The 25,349-nt window shown below is 43.5% G+C and overlaps 1 protein-coding gene across 2 annotated transcripts in view; it reads right to left on the bottom strand.

Moving 5' to 3' along the window:
• Positions 1 to 19,172, bottom strand: part of nos1 (nitric oxide synthase 1 (neuronal)) — a 70,657-nt gene extending 51,485 nt beyond the window's left edge. For both annotated transcript variants that reach the window (XM_088336948.1, XM_088336949.1), the window contains exons 1-2: positions 18,985 to 19,172; positions 2,362 to 3,048 (exon numbers count right to left, since the gene is read on the bottom strand). In XM_088336948.1, the coding sequence (XP_088193074.1) occupies positions 2,362 to 2,999 (638 nt within the window). In that variant the 5' untranslated portion in view covers positions 3,000 to 3,048; positions 18,985 to 19,172. The remainder of the gene's footprint in view (positions 1 to 2,361; positions 3,049 to 18,984) is intronic.
• Positions 19,173 to 25,349: the final 6,177 nt, after the last annotated feature.

The raw sequence follows: 25,349 nt of genomic DNA, 5'->3' as shown, positions 1-25,349 counted from the left end.
AATATAGGACCAAAAACTCTTTTTTGGGAGTGCGCCCTATAACCCGGTGCGCCCTATAGTGCGGAAAATACAGTAATTGCGGTTAAAATCTTCTGTACACAATGTCACCAGCCAATCAATGGAAAGCTGCAACTCTTGCCAGTCAAGATAAGATGATACCGTTTCAAAATCTACTCATCACAGAAACATCAGTCTAAAACAAGCTACCCAAATACTATAAAACCCATATAACTACCCCCAAAAGTGCTATTTTTACTCCAAAACACACAATAATGACAAATAAACAAAATCCGCCTAAAAGCATGTCTGCATTATTCCTTGTTGTAATCAATTTATATTGCTTTTGGGGCGGCAGTAGCTCAGGAGGTAGAGCGCTCGTCTTGGGATCAAGGGATCCCAGTTCGAATCCCGGCTCGTCCGTGTTACATGTCGAAGTGTCCTTGGGTAAGACACTGAACCCCTAATATACCCCCTTTAAACATAAACAGACTCATAAAATAAATGTCACCACTGCTCTAAACTCTAAAGTGGACTCTTTCTCTCTTTCCGTTGACCACGCCATCCCAAACCCTAAGAACTTCCTCCTCCCTCCATCTCACTGTGACCGCTGCCCGTCTCAGCTCTATGTGGAGCAGAGCTTTCAGCCGCTCTGCCCCCCAGCTCTGGAACTCATTTACGCCTGACCTCCGAAATTCTGCAAACCTGTCCACCTTCAAATATGGACTCAAAACTCACCTCTTCAGACTTGCCTTTTCTGGACCATCTGCCTCACACACTACCCCTTTACTCTATGTGTTTTATTGGCTATTGTTTTATTCTTTTTTTTATTTTTGCTATATTGTTATTTTTGGTACTCCGTGAACAACCTTAAAGACTCTTTGAAATAGAATGTATTATTATTATTATTAGTATCATTAAAATCAGCCTCAAATATTTTGTACAAAAGAAAATTGTAGTTTTTGGGGCGAGGAACAAACAAAAATGGCCATTTTTGTCACAGTTGCCATGGGGCCGAATTGGTCCCGCCTCGTCTATTCAAGCTCAGTGCTCTCACTCTCCCTTTGTCAGTCCGTCAACGAACCTCTGCCCCGCAAGACGTGGGTTTTGACTCCAGTTTCCCACCTGCGCTTCCTGTCCAGTATTGTTCCCGTCTATTTTTGTCCTGTTTGATATCGGTTTCCAGTTTCGTTCCCGTCTATTTTTGTCCTGTTTATCATTTTCTCCAGTTTTTGTTCCCGTCTAGTTCGTCCTGTTTATTTTCGATATCCTGATTCATTATCTATTCTGTCGGTCCCGTCCTGTCCGGTATCGACCCCATCTTTCCGATATCTGCTGGGGCAATTGGAATCGGTCTTGTCGGTCTCTGGCTTCCTGTCTTTCCACGCCAGACCTCTGCCTAACGTCCATGACTCCCCATTTCCCGTAAAATAAAAAGCTTGTGTGAGAACGTCACGCGTTTGGGTCCTAATCCTGTTCTGGTTCCTGACAATTTTATTTAAAATAAGGTGAAAACCTTTTATACATTTGTTTGAACTTTTAAAATGGAGCATTTTGCTCAAAATGAACCTCCAAGATGAGCTCAATTTGTGCAAAATAAAACTCCAAAGTTTGACGTTAGTGTCATTTCAGGCGAGGAACGAATAAAATCTGTCATGTTAAAAAATAACTTCACTTTGTACACTAAAACCAAATGAGCAGTTTTGGGTCCCAATCAGCCCCCAAGATGGGCTCATTTTGTACAAAACAAAGTCGAAAGAAGTTTTAATTTTAGGGCGAGGAACAAATAAAATCTGTCGTGTTAAAAAGTAACTTAACTTTGTACACTAAAACCAAATGAGCAGTTTTAGGTCCCAATCAGCCTCCAGGATGGGCTCATTTTGAACAAAATTAAATCCAAAGAAGTGTTTATTTTGGGGCGAGGAACGAATAAAATCTGTCATGTTAAAAAATAACTTCACTTTGTACACTAAAACCAAATGAGCAGTTTTGGGTCCCAATCAACCTCCAAGACGGGCTCATTTTGTACAAAACAAAGTCCAAAGAAGTGTTAATTCTGGGGCGAGGAACGAATAAAATCTGTCATGTTAAAAAATAATTTAACATTATACAGTAAAACCAAATGAGCAGTTTTGGGTCCAAATCAGTCTCCAGTATGGGCTAATTTGGTACAGGACAAAGTCGAAAGGAGTGTTAATATTTGGGCGAGGAACAAATAAAATCTGTCGTGTTAAAAAATAACTTTGTACAAAAAAACCAAATGAGCAGTTTTGGGTCCCAATCCGCCTCCAAGACGGGCTCATTTTGTACAAAACAAAGTCGAAAAAAGTGTTCATTTTGGGGCGAGGAACAAATAAGACTCACCCGGTGGCGGTGACCTGGACGGCGGCGTCCCTGCGAGGGACGTTCCTGCTCCCGTCGGCGTGCAGTTCCTTCTTGGAGTGTCGTATGAGTCGCAGGACGGGTTCGATTTCCTTGAGGAGCTGCTCGTCCTCCCCCGTGCCGTTGCAGAAGGGGCCCCCGCCGACCCCCGGGGTCCCCACCAGGGCGGCGGAGGGCGAGGACAAATTCTCGATGGCCCTCAATTGCGGCGAGCAGTTTTCGTAAGAGCGGGAGGGGGCGAAGGCGGGCCGGGTGACCCGGACGGTCCGGGGCCGCCCGTCCCCCGTCAGGGTGGTCTCCAGGTGGGTGGTGAAGCCCTCGGGACCCCTGAGGATGAGGACGGCGTGGCTCTCGGGGGCCACGTTCTTCAGGGTCTCCAGGGCCCGCTCGTAGCTCAGCTCCACCAGGGGTTTGTTGTTGACGGCCAGGACCATGTCCCCCACCTGGACCAGGCCGCATTCCTCGGCCGCTCCCCCCCGGATCAGGTCCGAGACCAGGACCGGGGGCTTGCAGGAGCGTTGCTTGACCAGGAAGCCGAGACCGCCCACTCGGCGCTTGAACAGGCGCACCGAAATGATGTTGGGCTGCAGCTGGCACACGCTAGCCTCCGGTTCGTGCATGGTGGGCGGGGCTCGGAAACGGGGGCGGGGCTGGGGCCCCGGGGAATATCTGCAAACAACGAAAAAGGAAAGGGTCTCGGTCACGTCACCGAACAAACGACCGAAGCGGGAACGACGAACTCTTAAGTGTGCCCTGTTGCAGAGGGTCATCAAGACAGCCCAAACATCAAGGGCTACTCTCTGCCCAGTTTGGGGGACGTTGACGGCTCAGATGCCGAGTCCAATCTCGTTGTAAACAATGTATACTATGTTGTAATCAATGACAATAAACACTATTCTAAAAAAAAAATCATTTAAAGCCAAACATATCTTGACAGGGAGTCATCAACACAGCTCAAAAGATCAAGGGCTACTCTGTGCCCAGTTTGGGGAACGTTGACGGCTCAGATGCCGAGTCCAATCTCGTTGTAAACAATGTACACTTTGTTATAATCAATGACAATAAGCATTTTTTTTTCTAAAAAAATAATCAAAGCCAAACAAATCTTGACAGGGAGTCATCAACACAGCCCAAAAAATCACAGGTTCCCCTATGCCACGTCAGAAGGACGTTGCCAGCTCAAATGTCAAGTCTAAGCTCGTTGTAAACAATGACATTGTTATCAATGTCAACAAAGGCTATTCTATCTTGGCAATGTGTTATCAACACAGCTCAAAAAATCATGGGCTGCTCTCAGCCCAGTTTGGGGGACGTTGACAGCTCAGATGCCGATTTCAATCTCGTTGTAAACAATGTATATTATGTTGTAATCAATGACGATAAACACTATCCATCCATTCCATCCATCATCTGCACCGCTTATCCTCAGTAGGGTCGCGGGGGTGCTGGAGCCCATCCCAGCTATTTTCGGGCAGTGGGCAGGGGACACCCTTAACTGATTGCCAGCCAATCGCAGGACACCTCCTTGCTCTTTCACACCTAGGGACAATTTGGACCAGCCGAATCACCTGACATGCATGTTGGAATGTGCCCAGAGGAAACCCACACAAGCACGGGGAGAACATGCAAACTCCACACAGGAAGGCTGGCAGCCGGGTTTGAACCCATGACCTCAGAACTGTGCCATACACGCGCTAACCGTGCCGCCTACAATAAAAACTATTCTATTCTAAAAAAAAAACATTATATCTTACATACATACCCTGACAGGGAGTCATCAACACAGCCCAAAAAATCACAGGTTTCTCTCTGCCAAGTCTGGAGGACGTTGCCAGCTCAAATGTCAAGTCTAAGCTCGTTGTAAACAATGACATTGTTATCAATGTCAACAAAGACTATTCTATTCTAAAAAAATATTCAAAGCCTAACCAATCTTGACAAAGTATTATCAACACAGCTCAAAAAATCATGGGGTGCCCCTTAGCTCAGTCTGGAGTGCCACATCTAATCACATTATGAACAATGTTAACTAAATTATTATGAATGATAATACTATTCTAAAAAACGTTTATAGCCAAACCAATATATGTTGGGAGAATAATTCTAAATGGACCAAACATGCAAAAAAGACACAGTGAGCACACTGAATAGCTGTAACTGAACAAAACATAAAAGGAAGACAATGCTGGACACTAATATGAACTTGACAAATCATGCAAAAAGATGACAAATGATATATTTGCACACTATTATTACTATTGTAACTGAACAAAACATGAAAAGGGACATATAGGATAGGTTAGGACACTAGTTCATACAAAACAAATCATGCAGAAAAGATGACATGGGATGTATTTTATTTATTTATTTTATTCTTTTATGTGTATGTGAACAAAACATGGAAGAAGGACTATGCAGGATATCTAGGGACACTAGTTGTAACTGAACAAAACACGAAAGAGACGTTGCAGTCTCAACGAACAAATCATGCAAAAAAAGATGGCGGAGGCCACATTGGCACATTATTTAGCTGTAACTGAACAAAAAATGAAAACCAGGCAATGCGCGTTACGTCAGAAAGCCAACTAGTTGTGACAAAACAAAACATGAAATACCGGTCATTCCCACCCATGGGGAAATCAAGAAGACAAGACTTAAAAATCTAACGCACTAACCGCACAAACATGAATGAGAGACAATGAAGAATATCTAGGGACACTAAGTCCAACTGAACAAAACATGCAAAAAAAGACGATGCAAGATATATTCATACATCAACTAATTGTAACTGAACAAAACACGAAAGAGAGGTTGCAGCATATGCTCAAACACAGTCTCAACGAAAAAAATCATGCAAAAAAAGATGGCGGAGGCCACATTGGCACATTATTTAGCTGTAACTGAACAAAACATGAAAACCAGGCAATGCGCGTTACGTCAGAAAGCCAACTAGTTGTGACAAAACAAAACATGAAATACCGGTCAATCCCACCCATGGGGAAAACAATATTACAAGACCTAAAAATCAAACGAACTAACCGCACAAAACATGAGAGACAATGAAGAATATCTAGGGACACTAAGTCTAACTGAACAAAACATGCAAAAAAGATATATTCATACTGGTTGTAACTTAACAAAACACGAAAGAGAGGTTGCAATATATGCTCAAACACAGTCTCAACGAAAAAAATCATACAAAAAAGATGACGGAGGACACATTGGCACATTATTTCGCTGTAACTGAACATAACATGAAAACAAGGCAATGTGGGTTATGTCGAAATGCCAAATAGTTGTGACAAAACAAAACATGAAATACCGGTAATTCCCACCCATGGGGAAAACAAGAAGACAAGACTTAAAAACCCAAGAAACCAACCGCACAAAACATGAAAGGGAGACGATGAAGAATATCTAGGGACACTAAGTCTAACTGAACAAAACATGCAAAAAAGACGATGCAAGACATATTCATACATCATCTTGTTGTAACTTAACAAAACACGAAAGAGAAGTTGCACACTCTCAACAAACTAATCATGCAAGAAAGATGACGGAGGACACATTGGCTGTAACTGAACAAAACATGAAAACTAGGCAATACGGGTTACTCGACATGCCAACTAGTTGTAACATAACAAAACATGAAATACCGGTCATTCCCACCCATGAAGAAAACAACAAGAAAATACATAAAAATCAAATTAAATAACCGCACAAAACATGAAAGAGAGACAATGGAGTTTTTTTGGGGGGGAATATGAAGAACGTTTTAAATAGATTTGAGGTCAAGTTGAGGACAGCATTTGTAGAGACGTCCGTCTTCACGGGACGTCCAATCGGATGCCAGCGTGACAGCTGACTGACGCTCCCCGGACTCATTCGCTGTCTCTTTGATACTCGTCAAAAAAACCGAAACAAAAAAAATCAAAAAAGTTACGTCATGATATACGATGTCAGGTAATGTTATTTGACACTGCTCATTTGCTATGATACCAAACTCAAAGACAGCTGACTCATGTACCCTGGACGGATTCGTCAACTCTTTGATGTTCGTCAAATAAACGAGGCCAAAAATCCTCCGCAACGATGTCCGTCATTTAGCATCAACATCATCGTTGATGTTACGCTTGTTGGAAAATGACACTGAGCTCAAAGACCCAGAAAATCAATGAGCATTTTCATGCATGACACGTTCCCTAGCGTCTCTTGGATGCACATTGCCCAAAAAATGGATGACATCACGTCACGTTAGCCTCATTGTTGACGCTGTATTCAATTGCAAACAACTCCTAGGTCAGAGACACACACATCAAAGACCCTTATCACAATTGACTGACATTCCTTGAATGATTCGCTGTCTCTTTGATGCTTGTCAAAAACGTTTTGTCATGACTGATGACGTCAAGTGACGTTATGGTCATCGTTGACGTCGTACTCGTTTGCTAACGTTACCGAGTTCAAAGACACATCAAAAAAAGTCAGTGAGCACTTTGCTTCCACTAAAGTCTCTTTGCTGCATGTAAAAAAAGTGTGACTGTAAATGATGTGCCGTTTGTATCAGCGTTGGACGATAACAAAATCAAAGACACAGAAAATCAATTACTTTTTTCATGGAAAACACTTTTCCCAGTGTCTTTGGCATGTTAAAAAAATTAGCTAGGCTAATGAAATGTTCTGTCAGATTATCATCATCCTTCTCGTAGCGCTCGTTTGCAAACCATACCAATGTCAAAGACACACAGAGAAATCACTGCGACGGTTTAAACTTCCCCTAATGTCTCTTTGATGCATGTCCCAAAAATAGTGAGTGCAAAAATGTTCTCTCACTATGGACGTCATGTGACGTTAGCATCATTGTTGACATAACGCTCATTGGAATATGATACTGAGCTCAAAGACACAAAAAATCAGAGCGTTGTCATGTAAGACACATTCCCTAGCGTCTCTTTGATGCTCGTCAAACAAGGAAGGTAAAAATGTTCGATCACGATGGACAATGTCAAGTGACGTGAGCGCTGTTGTTCACATTGTGCTTGTTTGCAAACAATACCAAGCTCAAAGACACACACAAAAAAATCAATTAGCATTTTTACGGGTGACTGATGTCCTCCAGACAGATTTGCATCTTTGATGCCTTGCATTAGAAAATCTGGGCTAACAAAACTGATGAACGAGGTCATGTGACGTATGGTCATCGTTGACGCTGTGCCCGTTTGCCAACGATACCAAGTTCAAAGACACACAAAAACAACAAGGTCAACTTTTTGACAGGTGACAGACAGTCACTGGACAGCGCCATCATCTCTTTGATGCTCATCACCCCAAAAATGTGAAGCTATAATTTTTTTCTGTTCTCTAATGGATGATGTTATGTGGAAATTAGTATCATCGATGAATCCTGCTTGGTTACTAATGGTACCAAACTCAAAGACACAGAAAATAAATGACCATTTTCATGGATGATTATTGTCGTTGACCTAGCACTCGCTTGCAAACCATAACAATGTCAAACACACACCCAAAAAATCAATGAGTGCTTTGACGGTTTATACTTTCCCTAACTTCTCTTTGATGCAAAAAAGTGATGCCAAAAATGTTCCCTCACAATGGACATCATGTGATATTGTCATCATTGTTGACATTACGCTCATTGGAATATAACACTAAGCTCAAAGACCTGAAACGATCTGAGCATTTTCCTTGATGACGCGTTCCCCAGCATCTCTTTGATACTCGTCAAAAATCAAAGCTAAAAATGGTCCATCACGATGGATAACGTCAAGTGACGTGAGCATCACTGTTCACAAAGCTTGTTTGCCAACAATACCGAGCTCAAAGACACATAAAGAAAAAACAATGAGCTTTTTTGCAGGTGTTTCCTAGACAGATTTGCAGTCTCTTTGATGCTCTTCATAAAAAACACTAGGCTAACAAAAATATGTTGTCAAGATGGATGATTCTTGTGCTTGCAAAACAATACCAAACTCAAAGACCCACCAAACAATAAATATCAACTTTTCACAGGTGATTGGCATTCCATAGACTGATTTTTTTAATCTCTTTGATGTTTTTATCTTTGTCAAAAAGAGGCCCAAAAGGTTTTGTCACAACGAATGACGTGATAATATGTTAGCATCATCGACACCAAACTCGTTTCCAAACATTACTTAGTGTCGTGATTACCTAACCGGAGTCACCTGAGGTAATCAGCTGGTGTGCTGGAACGCGATCTCTTGATTGGTGGAAGTCTACTACATAAGCTGTCAGCGTCCAGAGATGGACGTTCGAGTGTCTTCCTCATTTCCTGAGTGAACCTCCAACATTCAAGGTACCACAAGCCCATGTATATTCCAAGTCTGATTCTCGTTGCCTGACCCTTGTCTGTTAAAAGTTTTCGATCTACTCTTCCGTCCCGGCCACCGACTTACCTGCCACGTTTCGCCACGCGTTTTCACCACGGAGTTGCCATATCGTCCCAAGAGGCTTTCCACTGCCAAGGCTCGACGTCCCAAGCCTGCTCCACCGAATCTTGTCACAATAAATCCTTTAACTGACGCTATTGGATCCGAGTCCTTGTTCTGTTCCATGACAGAACACTCGAACCAAAGCATGGATCCAGCGACAGTTCGTCCCACCTCTGAGAGATGCGGAAATGCCGAACAGGAATCCGCGCTACAGCGCCTACAACACACCGAAGGCGCAATACAACAGATCGTCCACGACGTATCCACACTAGTTCGGCAAGTACAACGTCACCAAGATTTTTTTGAACAGTGCGAAGCTTCCCCGGCAACACGAGCACAAGATCCAGTTCCGCCCCTTTCTGATCAGGTCGGCAGTGTTGAACCACGAGTAGGTTCGCCAGAGAGATTCAGTGGAGAGCCCGCCCAGATCCGCCCCTTTCTTATAAATTGCCGACTAATTTTTGATCTACAACCGCGAGCCTTTGTGAACGAAAAGGCGAAGGTGGCTTTTGTGATAAATCATCTGACTGGCAGAGCCCGCCTTTGGGGAACGGCAGAATACGAACGAGGGGCGACAGCATGCACCTCTTTTAATTTGCTAAGCCAGGAAATGATTAAAGTTTTTGATTCTGGAGCCTCATCAGTCGATGCTGCTCGTTCAATCTTGAACATTCGCCAGGGGAGACGCTCCATTGCCGACTATGCCATTGACTTTCGCACACTAGCAGCCCAGAGTCACTGGAACGAAGAGGCGCTGGTCGACGCCTACCTCCATAGCTTGTCCGGTTATATCAAAGACGAATTGGTTTCCCACGCTCCTCCGGTAACTCTTGACAATGCTATCGAACTGACCGCCCGGATCGACCGTAGGGTTCAGGCAAGACGCAGAGAGAGAGAAGATCCCAGACAACCCATCACCCGGCAAAGTCAAGACATTAGTAAGATACCGAACCCCCCAACCAATTCTACCGCACCTCATGAGATGATGGAGGTGGACCGCACCTTTCTCTCCGTCGAAGAACGCCAGCGAAGGCGTACCGAACGGCTATGTTATTACTGCGGCGGCCAGGGACATAGGGTGGTCAATTGCCCGTTAAAAGCCAACGCTCGTCGGATATAGGGGACATCCGATTGAGCTCAGCTTTATTATCGTCCCCCAAGACTGATAGACCTGTTCTCCGGGCAAATCTCATTATTTCCGGTACATCTCAACCCTTCCATGCCCTCATCGATTCTGGCGCCGAAACAAATATCCTGGATTTGTCACTCGCACACAAGATGGGGATACCTGTTGAAACCCTTCCTAACCCGGTATCAGCTCGGGCTTTGGATGGCCACCTATTAGGCACCGTATCTCAAATAACGGAACCCATTGAACTACAGTTGTCTGGAAATCACAGAGAGAAGATACGATTTCACTTACTTCACTCCCCTAACCAACCCCTTGTCCTGGGTCATCCTTGGTTGGTGCAACACAACCCCCATTTCGACTGGCGCACTGGGTCGATACTTGAATGGGGCATGGACTGTCACCAAACCTGTCTGCAAGCCGCTCCTTACCCAAATCATCCTGTTTCCACGAGGGCTCCACCTAATCTGTCCAAGGTCCCAGCCTGTTACCACCACCTACGGGAGGTCTTCAGTAAAGCTAAGGCCTCTTCCTTGCCCCCTCATAGACCTTATGACTGCGCAATTGATCTCCTGCCGGGGTCTGCTCCTCCTCGGGGCCGCCTCTACTCCTTGTCCATTCCCGAGAGGAAGGCCATGGAGGAGTACATTTCCGATGCCTTGGCGGCTGGTATCATTCGACCCTCCTCTTCTCCTGCTGGGGCGGGGTTCTTCTTTGTGGGAAAAAAGGACGGGTCACTCCGGCCCTGTATAGATTATCGGGGCCTTAATGAAATCACGGTTAAAAATCGCTATCCCTTGCCTCTGCTTGCCTCTGCATTTGAGCTTCTACAGGGGGCCACGGTCTTCACTAAACTTGATCTGCGCAACGCCTACCACTTAGTCCGAATCCGGGAGGGTGATGAGTGGAAGACGGCATTCAACACACCCAACGGTCACTACGAGTATCTGGTAATGCCGTTCGGATTAACCAATGCTCCAGCTGTTTTCCAATCTTTGGTAAATGACATTTTACGAGATGTGCTTAATCGTTTTGTTTTTGTGTATCTGGACGATATCTTGATTTTCTCAAAGTCCCTCGATGAACACCGAAAACATGTCCAGCTGGTTCTCCGTCGTCTCCTAGAGAACTCTTTATTTGTTAAGGCAGAGAAGTGCGAGTTTCACGCCAAGACAGTCTCGTTCCTGGGCTACATCGTGGCGGAGGGGACCCTTCAGATGGATCCTGCCAAGGTATCAGCAGTCACCTCTTGGCCTGTCCCTGAGTCTCGGAAAAAACTCCAACAATTCCTTGGTTTTGCCAATTTCTACCGGAGGTTCATCAGGAACTACAGTTCGGTGGCAGCTCCCCTCACGCTTCTTACCAGTCCTAGAGAGCCATTTCGGTGGTCTTCCGAGGCTAATGCAGCTTTCAACCGTCTAAAAACCCATTTCTCTACGGCCCCCATACTCCAGGTACCGGACCCTGCACGCCAACTGGTAGTGGAGGTGGACGCCTCAGATGTGGGAGTGGGTGCTGTCCTGTCCCAGCGGTCGGACAAGGACCAGAAAATGCACCCGTGCGCCTTCTTTTCCCGGCGGTTGTCCCCGGCCGAACGCAACTACGACGTGGGGGATCGTGAGTTGTTGGCCGTCAAGCTAGCCCTGGAGGAATGGCGGCATTGGTTGGAGGGGGTAACGGTGCCGTTCATAGTTTGGACTGACCACAAGAACTTAGAATATATTAGATCGGCCAAGCGGCTCAATCCTCGCCAGTCTCGTTGGGCCCTGTTTTTCACCCGCTTTAACTTCACTCTGTCCTACAGACCCGGATCTCGGAATGTGAAACCCGACGCGCTGTCCCGACAATTCCAGAGTTCCAATGACACACCTCAGGGTCCCGCAACGGTCCTTCCAGCTTCCTGTATGGTGGCAGCAGTCTCCTGGGATATCGAGTCCCGAGTCAGAGAGGCGATACCCGATCAGGCGGGTCCCAGCTCTTGTCCCGAGGGTCGACTATTCGTCTCCGAACCCTTACGGTCCGAGGTTCTCCAATGGGGGCACAATTCTCACTTTTCTTGCCATCCGGGGTCAGCTCGGACTCACAGTTTCTTGTCCCGACGCTTCTGGTGGCCTACCATGGCCAAGGACGTTAGGGAATACGTCTCCGCCTGTCAAGTGTGCGCCCAGAACAAAACATCCCACCAACGTCCGGCCGGTCTGTTACATCCACTTCCGGTTCCCCGCCGCCCATGGTCCCACATCTCCTTGGACTTTGTGACGGGGTTGCCAGTATCCGAGGGGATGACGACTGTACTAACTATCGTGGACCGGTTCAGTAAGATGGTCCATTTCGTGGCACTACCGAAGCTCCCCTCCGCCAAGGAAACTGCATTGATAGTCCAGCAGCATGTGTTCCGCCTCCATGGCATCCCTCTGGACATTGTTTCTGACCGTGGTCCCCAGTTCTCATCCGCGTTTTGGAAGGAGTTCTGTCGTCTGTTGGGTGCCTCTGTCAGCCTCTCATCAGGGTTCCACCCTCAATCCAATGGTCAGTCTGAACGAGTGAACCAAGATTTGGAAACGGCACTTCGCTGCATGGTCTCTAGTGAACCGTTGTCCTGGGCTCGGCAATTGGCATGGGTGGAATATGCTCACAATTCCTTGGTTAGCTCATCCACTGGAATGTCCCCCTTCCAGTGTGTGTATGGGTACCAACCCCCTATGTTCCCTAGTCAAGAAGAGGAAGTAAACTGCCCATCAGCTACGGCGAATGCACGTCGCTGTCGGCGAACTTGGGCTCGTGCTCGGGCCACACTCCTTCGGGCAAGCATGACTCATGCCGTTGGGGCTAATCGACGGAGGAGTCCTGCTCCGAAGTACCAGGTGGGCCAGAAGGTGTGGCTCGCATCAGCTGATCTTCCACTGAAGGTTGAGTCGAGGAAACTGGCTCCTCGGTATCTTGGCCCGTTTCCTATAGTAAAAATTATCAACTCCTCAGCAGTCCGTCTCCGTCTACCAAGATCTATGAGAGTGCACCCCACGTTTCATGTTTCCCGAATCAAGCCCGTCAGCCAGAGTCCGTTGGCACCCATTCCACCTCCTCCCCCAGCTCCACGCTCCTTGGACGGGGAGCCTATCTATACAGTGCGCCGCCTGCTCCGCTCCCGACGCAGGGGTCGGGGCTTCCAGTACTTGGTCGATTGGGAGGGATATGGTCCGGAGGAGAGATCATGGATTCCCAGCAGGCAGATCCTGGACCGATCTCTTGTGGCAGAATTCCATCAACTGCATCCTGACCAACCAGCACCACGCCGTGGTCGTCATCGTAGGTCCGACGCTGCTGCTCTTCCACCGGCAGACCCACCCGCTACCACCCCTTCAGATGCGGACGAAGGGGCCTCTATCCACTCGGAAGAATTCTGAGGGTTCATCGGACGACCTCTGGGCCCTCCATTTTTGGATTATTGGTGATGTATTTTGGGTTTTGGGGAATTATTTGTAACTGGCCTGTGAATTTTTTTTTTCCCTTGGATTACCGGTGTTGCCATGTGACGTGTTTGGATTTATTTTTATTTTTCCCTGGGGGACTTCTGGAGCCGTCCCTTGAGGGGGGGGTTCTGTCGTGATTACCTAACCGGAGTCACCTGAGGTAATCAGCTGGTGTGCTGGAACGCGATCTCTTGATTGGTGGAAGTCTACTACATAAGCTGTCAGCGTCCAGAGATGGACGTTCGAGTGTCTTCCTCATTTCCTGAGTGAACCTCCAACATTCAAGGTACCACAAGCCCATGTATATTCCAAGTCTGATTCTCGTTGCCTGACCCTTGTCTGTTAAAAGTTTTCGATCTACTCTTCCGTCCCGGCCACCGACTTACCTGCCACGTTTCGCCACGCGTTTTCACCACGGAGTTGCCATATCGTCCCAAGAGGCTTTCCACTGCCAAGGCTCGACGTCCCAAGCCTGCTCCACCGAATCTTGTCACAATAAATCCTTTAACTGACGCTATTGGATCCGAGTCCTTGTTCTGTTCCATGACAACTTAGCTCATAGACACACACAAAATATGTATATCAGCTTTTTCACAGACTCTTTGATGCCTGTCGGCTAAGTGAGATGGATAGATAGATGTCTAGATAGATAGATGTCTAGTTAGATGTCTAGATGTCTAGATAGATGTCTAGATAGATAGATGTCTAGATGTCTAGATGTCTGGATAGATAGATGTCTAGATAGAAGTCTCGATGTCTAGATAGATAGATGTCTAGTTAGATAGATGTCTAAATGTCTCGATGTCTAGATAGATAGATGTCTAGATAGAAGTCTCGATGTCTAGATAGATAGATGTCTAGATAGATAGATGTCTAGTTAGATAGAAGTCTCGATGTCTAGATAGATAGATGTCTAGATAGAAGTCTCGATGTCTAGATAGATAGATGGATAGATAAATGTCTAGATAGATGTCTAGATAAATAGATAGATGTCTAGATGACTAGATAGATGTCTAGATAGATAGATAGATGTCTAGAGATGTCCAGATAGATAGATATATGTCTAGATGTCTAGATAGATAGAGATAGATAGATGTCTAGTTAGATGTCTAGATAGATGTCTAGATAGATAGATGTCTAGTTAGATAGTGGTCTAGATGTCTAGATAGAATTCTCGATGTCTAGATAGATAGATGTCTAGATAGATAGTGGTCTAGATGTCTAGATAGAAGTCTCGATGTCTAGATAGATAGATGTCTAGTTAGATAGATGTCTAGATGTCTAGATAGATAGATGTCTAGATAGATAGATGTCTAGTTAGATAGAAGTCTCGATGTCTAGATAGATAGATGTCTAGATAGAAGTCTCGATGTCTAGATAGATAGATGGATAGATAAATGTCTAGATAGATGTCTAGATGTCTAGATGGATGTCTAGATAAATAGATAGATGTCTAGATGACTAGATAGATGTCTAGAGATGTCCAGATAGATAGATATATGTCTAGATGTCTAGATAGATAGAGATAGATAGATGTCTAGATAGATAGATGTCTAGTTAGATGTCTAGATAGATGTCTAGATAGATGTCTAGATAGATAGATGTCTAGTTAGATAGTGGTCTAGATGTCTAGATAGAATTCTCGATGTCTAGATAGATAGATGTCTAGATAGATAGATGTCTAGATAGAAGTCTCGATGTCTAGATAGATAGATGTCTAGTTAGATAGATGTCTAGATGTCTAGATAGATAGATGTCTAGATAGATAGATGTCTAGTTAGATAGAAGTCTCAATGTCTAGATAGATAGATGTCTAGATAGATGTCTCGATGTCTAGATAGATAGCTGGATAGATAGATGTCTAGATGTCGAGATAGATGTCTAGATAAATAGGTAGATGTCTAGATGACTAGATAGATGTCTAGATAGATAGATAGATGTCTAGATAGATAGAGATAGATAGATGTCTAGATGTCTAGATAGATAGATGGATGTCTAGATAGATGTCTAGATAGATAGATGTCTAGATGTCTAGATAGATAGATGTCTAGATAGAATTCTCGATGTCTAGATAGATAGATGTCTAGATAGATAGATGTCTAGATAGATGTCTCGATGTCTAGATAGATAGCTGGATAGATAGATGTCTAGATGTCGAGATAGATGTCTAGATAAATAGGTAGATGTCTAGATGACTAGATAGATGTCTAGATAGATAGATAGATGTCTAGATAGATAGAGATAGATAGATGTCTAGATGTCTAGATAGATAGATGGATGTCTAGATAGATGTCTAGATAGATAGATGTCTAGATGTCTAGATAGATAGATGTCTAGATAGAATTCTCGATGTCTAGATAGATAGATGTCTAGATAGATAGATGTCTAGATAGTAGTCTCGATGTCTATATAGATAGATGTCTAGTTAGATAGATGTCTAGATGTCTAGATAGATGTCTCGATGTCTAGATAGATCGATGGATAGATAGATGTCTAGATAAATAGGTAGATGTCTAGATGACTAGATAGATGTCTAGATAGATAGATAGATGTCTAGATAGATAGAGATAGATAGATGTCTAGATGTCTAGATAGATAGATGGATGTCTAGATAGATGTCTAGATAGATAGATGTCTAGATGTCTAGATAGATAGATGTCTAGATAGAATTCTCGATGTCTAGATAGATAGATGTCTAGATAGATAGATGTCTAGATAGTAGTCTCGATGTCTATATAGATAGATGTCTAGTTAGATAGATGTCTAGATGTCTAGATAGATGTCTCGATGTCTAGATAGATCGATGGATAGATAGATGTCTAGATAAATAGGTAGATGTCTAGATGACTAGATAGATGCCTAGATAGATAGATAGATTTCTAGATAGATGTCTAGAGAGATAGATATATGTCCAAATGTCTAGATAGATAGATAGATAGGCAGTGGGGGTTATGTTGAAATTATAAGTAATTCTAACAGAACAAAACATGAATGACATAAGAGACATTACCACACATGAACAGCAACATAAAAGAAAGATGATATCGGACATCTAACAGAACAGAACATTCATAAAAAGACGACGTAAATATATTGAAACACGAACTGGACAAAACATGCAATAAAGACACTGTGAGATGTATAGGCGAACTAAGTAGCTGTACCTGAACAAAACATGAAAGTGAGACAATGCGGACTATGTTTGGACACTAATTCAAACTGGACAAAACATGCAAAAAAAGACACTGTGAGATACATACAGGCGAACTAAGTAGCTGCAACTGAACAAAACATGAAAGTGAGACAGTGCAGACTATGACGGGACACGAAATCAAACTGGACAAAACATGCAAAAAACACACTGTGAGATATATGGGCGAACTAAGTAGCTGCAACTGAACAAAACATGAAAGTGAGACAATGCGGACTGTGTTTGGACACTAATTCAAACTAGACAGAACATGCAATAAGACATATTGGCACACTAAATCATGTTACATGAACAAAACAGGGGAGAAATGCAATTCTGGATATAATGGTACACAATTTCAAACTGGACAAAACATGCAAAAAAAGGATGAAAAATATATTGACACAAAAAAATTGTAACGGAACAAAACATGAAAATAAGACACTCGTTCTGACAGAACAATTCATGCAAAAAAGACGATGCGGGGTACTAAATAGTTGACACTGACCAAATAAATATAATATTAAAATCACATTAAGAACAAGGAACAAGAAGTGGATGTAAGCTAATATGTATTTTAACTTTACTTTTGTAAATAAATGAGCCCCTCCCTTAAAGATTTTCAGTATTTTTCTCAACGAGTGCTCCCATTTTGGAACAATCAAAGGAAAAGTCATGACATATAAAGGTAAATAACATGTAGTTCAGAAGATTTTTTTAACAAGACAGAAAGGTGTCATTTTGCACTAAAGACAACAAGAGGCTTTCATGTTAAGTACAGTAATTGAGTAGAACACTCCAAAACATTAAAAACAGTTACAACAACCAGTTGAGCATTCGGACTCCTTTCTTTCATTTCCTGAACCCCTCGGAAAAAAATGCTCATTTTCAGCAACAAGTTCTTGAATTTTCAAGAAAAAAAAAATGTACGCCCTCAAAGTCTTTTTGGGTCCATCCTTGTGTACATCCCCTGCATCCTCTTTCTTTTGTGTTTTGTTCAGTTAGAGCTAGTTGGTATTTGAACATATCTCGCATAGTTTCATGTATTGTTTTTCTCTGTTACAGCTTGTTACTGTACCTTCTATCTATCTCATGTCCTCGAGGAATACACGTTTTTGTTCTTTCCATGTGGAAATGCGGTGTCTTCCTTTCAGGTTTAGTTCTGTTACAGCTGGCAACAATATGTCGTCTTCGATCCGTCCCCGTTTACATCCCCTGCGTCCTCTTCCTTTTGTTTTTTTGTTGAGTTTTAACGAGTGAGTCTTACGACATATCCTGCGTGGTCTACTTTCATGTTCGGTTCCGTTAGCTCTTTTTAGTGTTTCATCATGACGCAGTCGAACCTGTGTTTGAGTATTTTTTCTGTATTTGAAATGTGAAAACCCTCGTGAACTTTCTTGTTCTGTTCCTGTACAATACCCGATTAAATATAGTTTTTGATGTCAACATTTTGTACCTTAAACCGAAAACATCTTCAGGTCTTCTTGAGGATGTTTGTTGACAAGGAACAAAAAAGCGAAGTAAGCTCGTGTCATTTCGCACCAGAGATAACAGGAGGCTTTCATGTTAAGTACAGTTTTGTATAGAACCCCCCCAAACATTATTAACAGTTACAACAACTAGTTGAGCATTCGGACTGCTTTCTTTCATTTCCTGAACCCTTAGGAAAAAAAATTCCATGTTTTTCTGGCATCAGTTTTTCCTTCGCAACAGCCAATACGCTGCCATCTAGTGCTCGAATATTACACAAGGACTATTTTCCTTGGAACAATATAGGGAAAAGTCATCACATATAAAGGTAAATAAAATGAAATTCAGAGTTTTTTTTTAACAAGACAGAAACGTGTCATTTTGCACCAAAGACAACAGAAGGCTTTCAATAAAGATGAATATTGATAATAAATAGTTACAACAACCAGTTGAGCATTCGGACTACTTTCTTTCATTTCCTGAACCCCTAGCAAAAAAATGGCATGTTTTTCTGGCATCTTGCTGACTGTGCTCTTGACACTGGTTTTCCTTCGCATCAGCCAATACGCTGCCATCTAGTGCTCTAGACTATTTTGCTTGGAACGATATAGGAAAAAGTCATCACATATAAAGGTAAATAAAATGAAATTCAGAGGATTTTTTTAACAAGACAGAAACGTGTCATTTTGCACCAAAGACAACAGGAGGCTTTCAATAAAGATTAATATTGATAATAAATAGTTACAACAACCAGTTGAGCATTCGGACTACTTTCTTTCATTTCCTGAACCCCTAGCAAAAAAATGCTCATTTTCAGCAACAAGTTCTCGGATTTTCAAGAAAAAAAAAACCTGAAAGAAAGAGAGAAGGACTCACCCGCTGAGATGGAGGTTGCCCCCCCTCCCTCACCCAAAAGGTGCAAACTCCTCCGTCCAAAAAGGCAAAGGGGGGTATATTGTGGTGAGGGGACGCCTGGTTTTTCTCTTTTTTGGCTGGTTTGTAGCGCTCGGACGCTTCCTTTTGAAGCGAGAGAGGGAAAGAGTGAAAGAGAGAGAAAGAAAGAGAGAGAGAGAGAAAAAAAAGAGAGGTGTTGAAAAACGCAAAGGGGGGTATGTTGTGGTAAGGGGGTGTCTCGCTTTTCCCTCTTTCGGCTGGCTAGTGGCGGGCGCAGCGCTCCGACGCCCCCTTTTAAAGCGTGAGAGAGAGAAAGAGAGAGATGGAGAGAGAGAGAGAGAGAGAGAAAGAGAGGGAGGGGGGCGTTGAAAAAAAAAGGAAAGGAGGATATATTATGGTGAGGGGACGTCTGGTTTTTCTCTCTTTTGAATGGCTTGTGGCGCGGGTGCAGCGCCCGGACGCTCCCCTCCAAAGGGAGGGAGAGAGAGAAAGAGAATGAAAGAGAGAGAAAGAGAGAGAAAGAGAGAGAAAAAGAGAGAGAAAGAGAGAGAAAGAGCTTGTAGCAGGCCAAGCGCTCAGACGCCCCATTTTAAAGGGTGAGAGAGAGAGAGAGAGACCAAAAGAAATAGGCAGAAAGAGAGAGGGAGAAAAAAGAGGAGTGATGCGAGAGAAAGAGGAAAAAAAGATGGAGGGAGAATTACTCAGAAGGATACAGAGGAAAGTAGAAAGTGAGAGAGAGAGAAAGAGAGGCTGGAGAGAAAGAGAGGGAGAAAGAGTTGGAGATGTAGAGAGAGATGGTAAGACACCAATTAAGAGAGAGAGGGAGAAAGAAAGGGAGAGTAGAAAAGAGGGAAAGAGAGAGAAAGAGAGAGAGAGAGAGTCAGGGAGAGAGAGAGAGGGAAAGAGAAATATAGAGAGAGAATTACACAGCGTGATAGAGAGGAAAGTAGATAGAGAGAGAAAGAGAGGCTGGAGAGAGAGACAGAGAAAGAGATGGAGATGGAGAGAAAGATGGTAAGACACCAATTAAGAGAAAGAAAGAAAGGTAGAGTAGAAAAGAGGGGAAGAGAGAAAGAGAGAGACAGAGAGAGAGGGGGAGAATCAGGGAGAGAGAGAGAGAGAAAGAGAAAGAGAGGGAGAGAGAGAGAAAAAATAAAAGCAAGAGAAGGAAAAAAAGATAGCAAGAGACCAAAGAAGAGGGAGAGAGTGAAAGGGAGAATAAAAGAAAGGGAGAAAAAGAGAGGGAGGGGGAGAGAGAGGGTGAGAGAGAGAGAAAGAGATAAAAGGAGAGTGTGCGAGAGAAAGAGGAGAAACAAAAAGATGGAGAGAGAATTACGCAGAAGGATACAGAGGAAAGTAGAAAGTGAGAGAATGAGAGGACAGAGAGCGAGAGACAGAGAGAGGGTGAGGGTGAAAGGAAGAGAAAGATAGAGAGAGAATTACACAGCGTGATAGAGAGGGAAGTAGAAAGAGAGAGTAAGAGAGGCTGGAGAGAGAGAGAGAGAGAGAAAGAGATGGAGATGGAGAAAAAAATGGTAAGACACCAATTAAGAGAGAGAGGGAGAAAGAAAGGGAGAGTAGAAAAGAGGTGAAGAGAGAGAGAGAGAGACAGACAGAGAGAAAGAGCGAGAGAGAGAGGGAGAGAGAGAAAAAATAAAAGCAAGAGAAGGAGAGAAAAATGGTAAGAGACCAAAAAAGAGAGAGAGAGTGAAAGGGAAAGTAAAAGAGAGGAAGGGTTAGAGAGGGAGAGGGAGAGAGAGAGAAAGAGAGAGAAAAAAAATAAAAGCAAGAAAAGGAGAGAAAGATGGTAAGAGACCAAAAGAGAGAGAGAGAGTGAAAGGGAGAGTAAAAGAGAGGGAGAGTAAAAGAGAGGGAGATATAGAGAGGGAAAGAGAGAGAGAGAAAAAACAAGAGAAGGAGAGAAAGATGGTAAGAGACCAAGAGAGAGAGAGAGAGAGAGAGAGAAAGAGAGAGAGAGAGAGAGAGAGAGAGAGAGAGAGAGAGAGAGAGAGAGAGAGAGAGAGAGAGAGAGAGAGAGAGGTGTGTTGAGAAATGCTAAGGGGTTTCTTAAGTGGTGAGAGAGTGTATCCCTTTTCTCTCATTTGGCCAGCTTGTGGCAGGCCAAGCGCTCAGACGCCCCATTTGAAAGGGTGAGAGAGAGGGGGACCAAAAGAAATAGGGAGAAAGAGAGAGAGAGAGAGAGAGAGAAAAGAAGAGTGATGCGAGAGAAAGAGGAAAAAAAGATGGAGAGAGAATTACTCAGAAGGATACAGAGGAAAGTAGAAAGTGAGAGACAGAGAGGCTGGAGAGAAAGAGAGAGAGAAAGAGTTGGAGATGGAGAAAAAGATGGTAAGACGCCAATTAAGAGAGAGCGGGAGAAAGAAAGGGAGAGTAGAAAAGAGGCGAAAAGAGAGAGAGAGAGAGAGACAGACAGAGAGAAAGAGCGAGAGAGAGAGAGAGGGAGAGTCAGGAAGGGAGAGGGAAAGAGAAAGAGAGGGGTTGAGAGAGAAAATAAGAGCAAGAGAAGGAGAGAAAGATGGTAAGAGACCAAAAAAGAGAGAGAGAGTGAAAGGGGGAGTAAAAGAGAGGGTGAGGTAGAGAGAGAGAGAGAGACAGAGAGAGAGAGAGAGACAGAGGAAGAGAGAGAGAGTCAGAGAGAGAGGGAAAGAGAGAGAGAAAAAAACAAGAAAAGGAGAGAAAGATGCAAGAGACTAAGAGAGAGAGAGAGAGAGAGAGAGAGAGAGAGAGAGAAGAAGAGAGGGAGAGAGAAAGAAAGAGAGAGTCAGGGAGAGAGATAGGAAGAGAGAGGGAAAGAGAAAGAGAGGGGGAGAGAGAGAAAAAAAATAAAAGCAAGAGAAGGAGAGAAAGATGGTAAGAGACCGAAAAAGAGACAGTGAAAGGGGGAGAGAGGGAAAAGAGAGAGAGAAAAAACAAGAGAAGGAGAGAAAGATGGTAAGAGACCAAGAGAAAGAGAGAGAGAGAAAGGGAGAGTAGAAGAGAGAGAGAGACAGAGTGAGAGAGAAAGAGTAAGAGGGAATATTGAAAAAGGCAATGTCCCATTTAATGTTTTGCTCTGTTACAGCTCGTTACTGTGCCTTCTATCCATCTCATGTCCTTGAGGAAGACTCGTCCATGGGGGAATGTGTTTCTTTCTTTCAGGTTTTGTTCTGTTACAGCTGGCTGCTGTTGGAACACGATTTAGTTTTCGGTCCACCTCCGTGTACATCCCCTGCGTCCTCTTTCTTTTGTGTTTTGTTCATTTAAAGCCAGTTGATATACTAACATATCCTGCGTTTTCTCATTTCAGGTTTTGTTCTGTTACAGCTAGGTACTGTGCCTGCCTTCTATTTCATGTCCTCGAGGAATATTTCTTTTCGTTCTGTTCATGTGTGGGAATATGGTGTCTTCCATTCATGTTTTGTTCTGTTGCAGCTGGCTGGTGTTGGTGTTGAGTCCATCCATCCCCTGCATCCTCTCACTTTTATGTTTTGTTCAGTTAGAGCTAGTTGGTATTCGAACATTTAATGTTTTGCTCTGTTACAGCTAGTTAATGTGCCTCCTATCCATATCATGTCCTCGAGGAATGCTCATTTTTGTTCTGTCCATGTGGTGTCCTACTTTCAGGTTTTGTTCTGTTGCAGGTGGCCGGTTTTGGAACAAGATGTCGTCTTCGATCCGTCCCCGTGCACATCCCCTGTGTCCTCTCCCTTTTGATTTTTTGTTCAGTTTGAGACAAATCCTGCGTGGTCTACTTACTTTCATGTTTGGTTCCGCTTAATGTCCCATTTAATATTTTGCTCTGTTACAGCTGGTTACTGTACCCTCTATCCATCTCATGTCCTCGAGGAATACTGGTTTTTGTTCTGTCGATGTGGGAATGTGGTGTCTCTCTTTCAGGTTTTGTTCTGTTGCAGCTGGAACAAGATTTCGTCTTCGATCCGTCCCCGTGTACAGCCCCTGCGTCCCCTTTTTTTGTTTTTTTTGTTCAGTTTGAATGAGTTAGTATTCCGACAAATCCTGCGTGGTCTACTTTCATGTTTGGTTCCGTTAGCTCTTTTTAGTGCTGCCACATGACGCAGTTGAACCTGCGTTTGAGTATTTTTTCTAAATTTGAAATATGAAACCCCTCGTGAACTTTCTTGTTCCGTTCCTGTACTGTACCCAATTCAATAGAGTTTTTGATGTCGACGTTTTGTTTCTCAAACCGAAGACATCTTTGCAGTATGTTTGTTGACAAGGAACAAAAAAGCAAAGAAAGCTGGAAAAAAAGCTGAAACGCGCTTAAGTGCGCGCGCTCACGTGCGCGGGCGCGCGCATCTCATTAAGTGGATGACTTCCTGCTCGAGTGCCGCCATCTGCCCCAGCCTCAATCCGTGACACGCCCTCCACCCCCACTGCGACCCCTCCTCCTTGCCTTCCTATCGCCTTCCTCCGCCAACGAAAACCTCTCAAATCATGATGAGGAAGAGAGAGAGAGGGAGAAAAAGAGAGAAGGTTCAGGAGAAAGAAAAACAAAAAGAAAGAGAAAAAAGAGAGAGAGAGAAAGAGAGAGAGAGAGAATGGGAGACTATGTGAGAAGAGGACACAGAGAGTGATAGCGTAAGAGAAAAGAGAGAGAGATACAAAGAGTGAAAGGGGAAAAAGAAAGAGAAAGAGAGGAGTAGAAAGAAAAATAAAGAGAAGACAGAGAGAGAGAGCAACAGAAAGAAGGCAAGAGAAGGAGAGAAAGAGGGTAAAAGACTGATAAAAAGAAAGAAAAAAAGAGAAAGTAAGAGAGAACGAAAGAGAGAAAGGGAGAAAGAGAGTAGAAGAGAGGGAGAGAATGAGAGAGAGAGGGAGAGTCAGGGATAGAGAGAGAGAGAAAGCGAGAGACACAAACACACAGAGAAGGCAAGAGAGAAGGAGAGAAAGAAAGAGAGAGAGAGAGACAGCTAGAGATAAAGAATAAGAGAAAAATAGAAAAAGACGGAAATACACAGATAAAAAGAGAGAGATGGCAGAAAGATAAAAAGATAAGAAAAAGAGAGGAAACCAGAAAGATAGAAAGAGTGAAAAGGTGAAAGGGAAAAAGATTTAAAGTGAGAAAGAAGGAAGGTAGGAGTGTAGGAAGGAAGGAATGAAGGAAGGAAAAAGTGGGATAGAAGGAATGGAAAAAATGGAGGATGCAAAGAAAGAAGGAATGAAGAAAGGACTAATTTAGAGAGAAATAGAGAGAAAGAATAAGGGAAAAAGAGGGAAAGGCACAGATAAAAAGAGAAAATCAGAAAGATAGAAAAAGTAAGAAAAAGAGAGGAAACCAGAAAGAAAGAAAGATTGAAAATGTGAAAAAGAAAATTTTAAGTGAAAAAGATCAAGAAGAAGGAAGGTAGGAGTGTAGGAAGGAAGGAATGAAGGAACGAAAGATGGAAGGAAGGAAGAAAGGAATGAAGGAACAAACGAAAGATGGAAGGAAGGAAGGAGACAAGGAAGGAAGGAAGGAGAGAAGAAATGGAAAAGGGGAGGATAGAAGTAAAGAAGGAATGAAGAAAGCACTAATTTAAGGAACGATGAAGGAAAACAACAGACGCAAAGAAGGAAGGAAGGAAGCAAAGAAAGTAAGCGATGTTAGAAGCAGAGAAGAAAGAAAGAAGGGAATAAGCAAATGTAAGGAGAAAGGATGTACTAGTGGAGTTAAGAAGGAAGGAGTGAACCAATGAAGGAATCAATGATGGTGCAAGCAAGAAGGAACATGCAAGAAAGTCACAAAAGAAGAAAGGAAAGAATGAAGAAAAAGGAGGGAAGCAAAGATGGAAGCAAGGAAGAAAGGATGAAACAAAATGAGAATAACTGGAGAAAGTAGGAAGTAAAGAAGTTCAAAGCGAAGGAGAAAAGGAGGGAAGAAAGAGGAATATTGGAAAGAAATAAGGAAAAAAATGTTAGGAAGGAAAGACTCGTTAAAGAAGGTCGGAAGGCAGGAAGGAAGCAACATGAGTATTTCCAAGGTGGCACGGAAGGCGTTTTTGCGCTCGACTGTATTTTCCTTGGGCATCCGTTTCAGTCTCCATGGCGACGTCCCTCGGAAGGAACCCCTTCGCCACCCGGCTGGGCGTCGCGCGGAAGGCGCGCCTTCGCTCCGACAAATTACAATCATAATCGCCTCTTCCTAATCCAATACTCCAGAAAGTCTTTAAAAAGAAACATTCGGGACAACAATCCGCTCAAGAGCAGATCCATTCTGAAGGCAAATGCTTGAAGTGCCTTCAAAAAGTCCCTCCATAAAAGGAAACCGTGAGGGGTTCTGCCGAATCGGGAAGTTTCCGTTTTTTTCTAGTTCTTGTGAGTGTTCGTTGCCTCGTCCTCGTTTCTTT

Source organism: Urocampus carinirostris, chromosome 5, assembly GCF_059441175.1.
Source record: "Urocampus carinirostris isolate Australia breed hairy pipefish chromosome 5, RoL_Ucar_1.0, whole genome shotgun sequence".
In the NCBI taxonomy this organism is placed as follows: Eukaryota; Metazoa; Chordata; class Actinopteri; order Syngnathiformes; family Syngnathidae; genus Urocampus; species Urocampus carinirostris.
The sequence above is the reverse complement of the archived record's forward strand: the minus strand, read 5'-3'. Positions and strand labels throughout refer to the sequence as shown.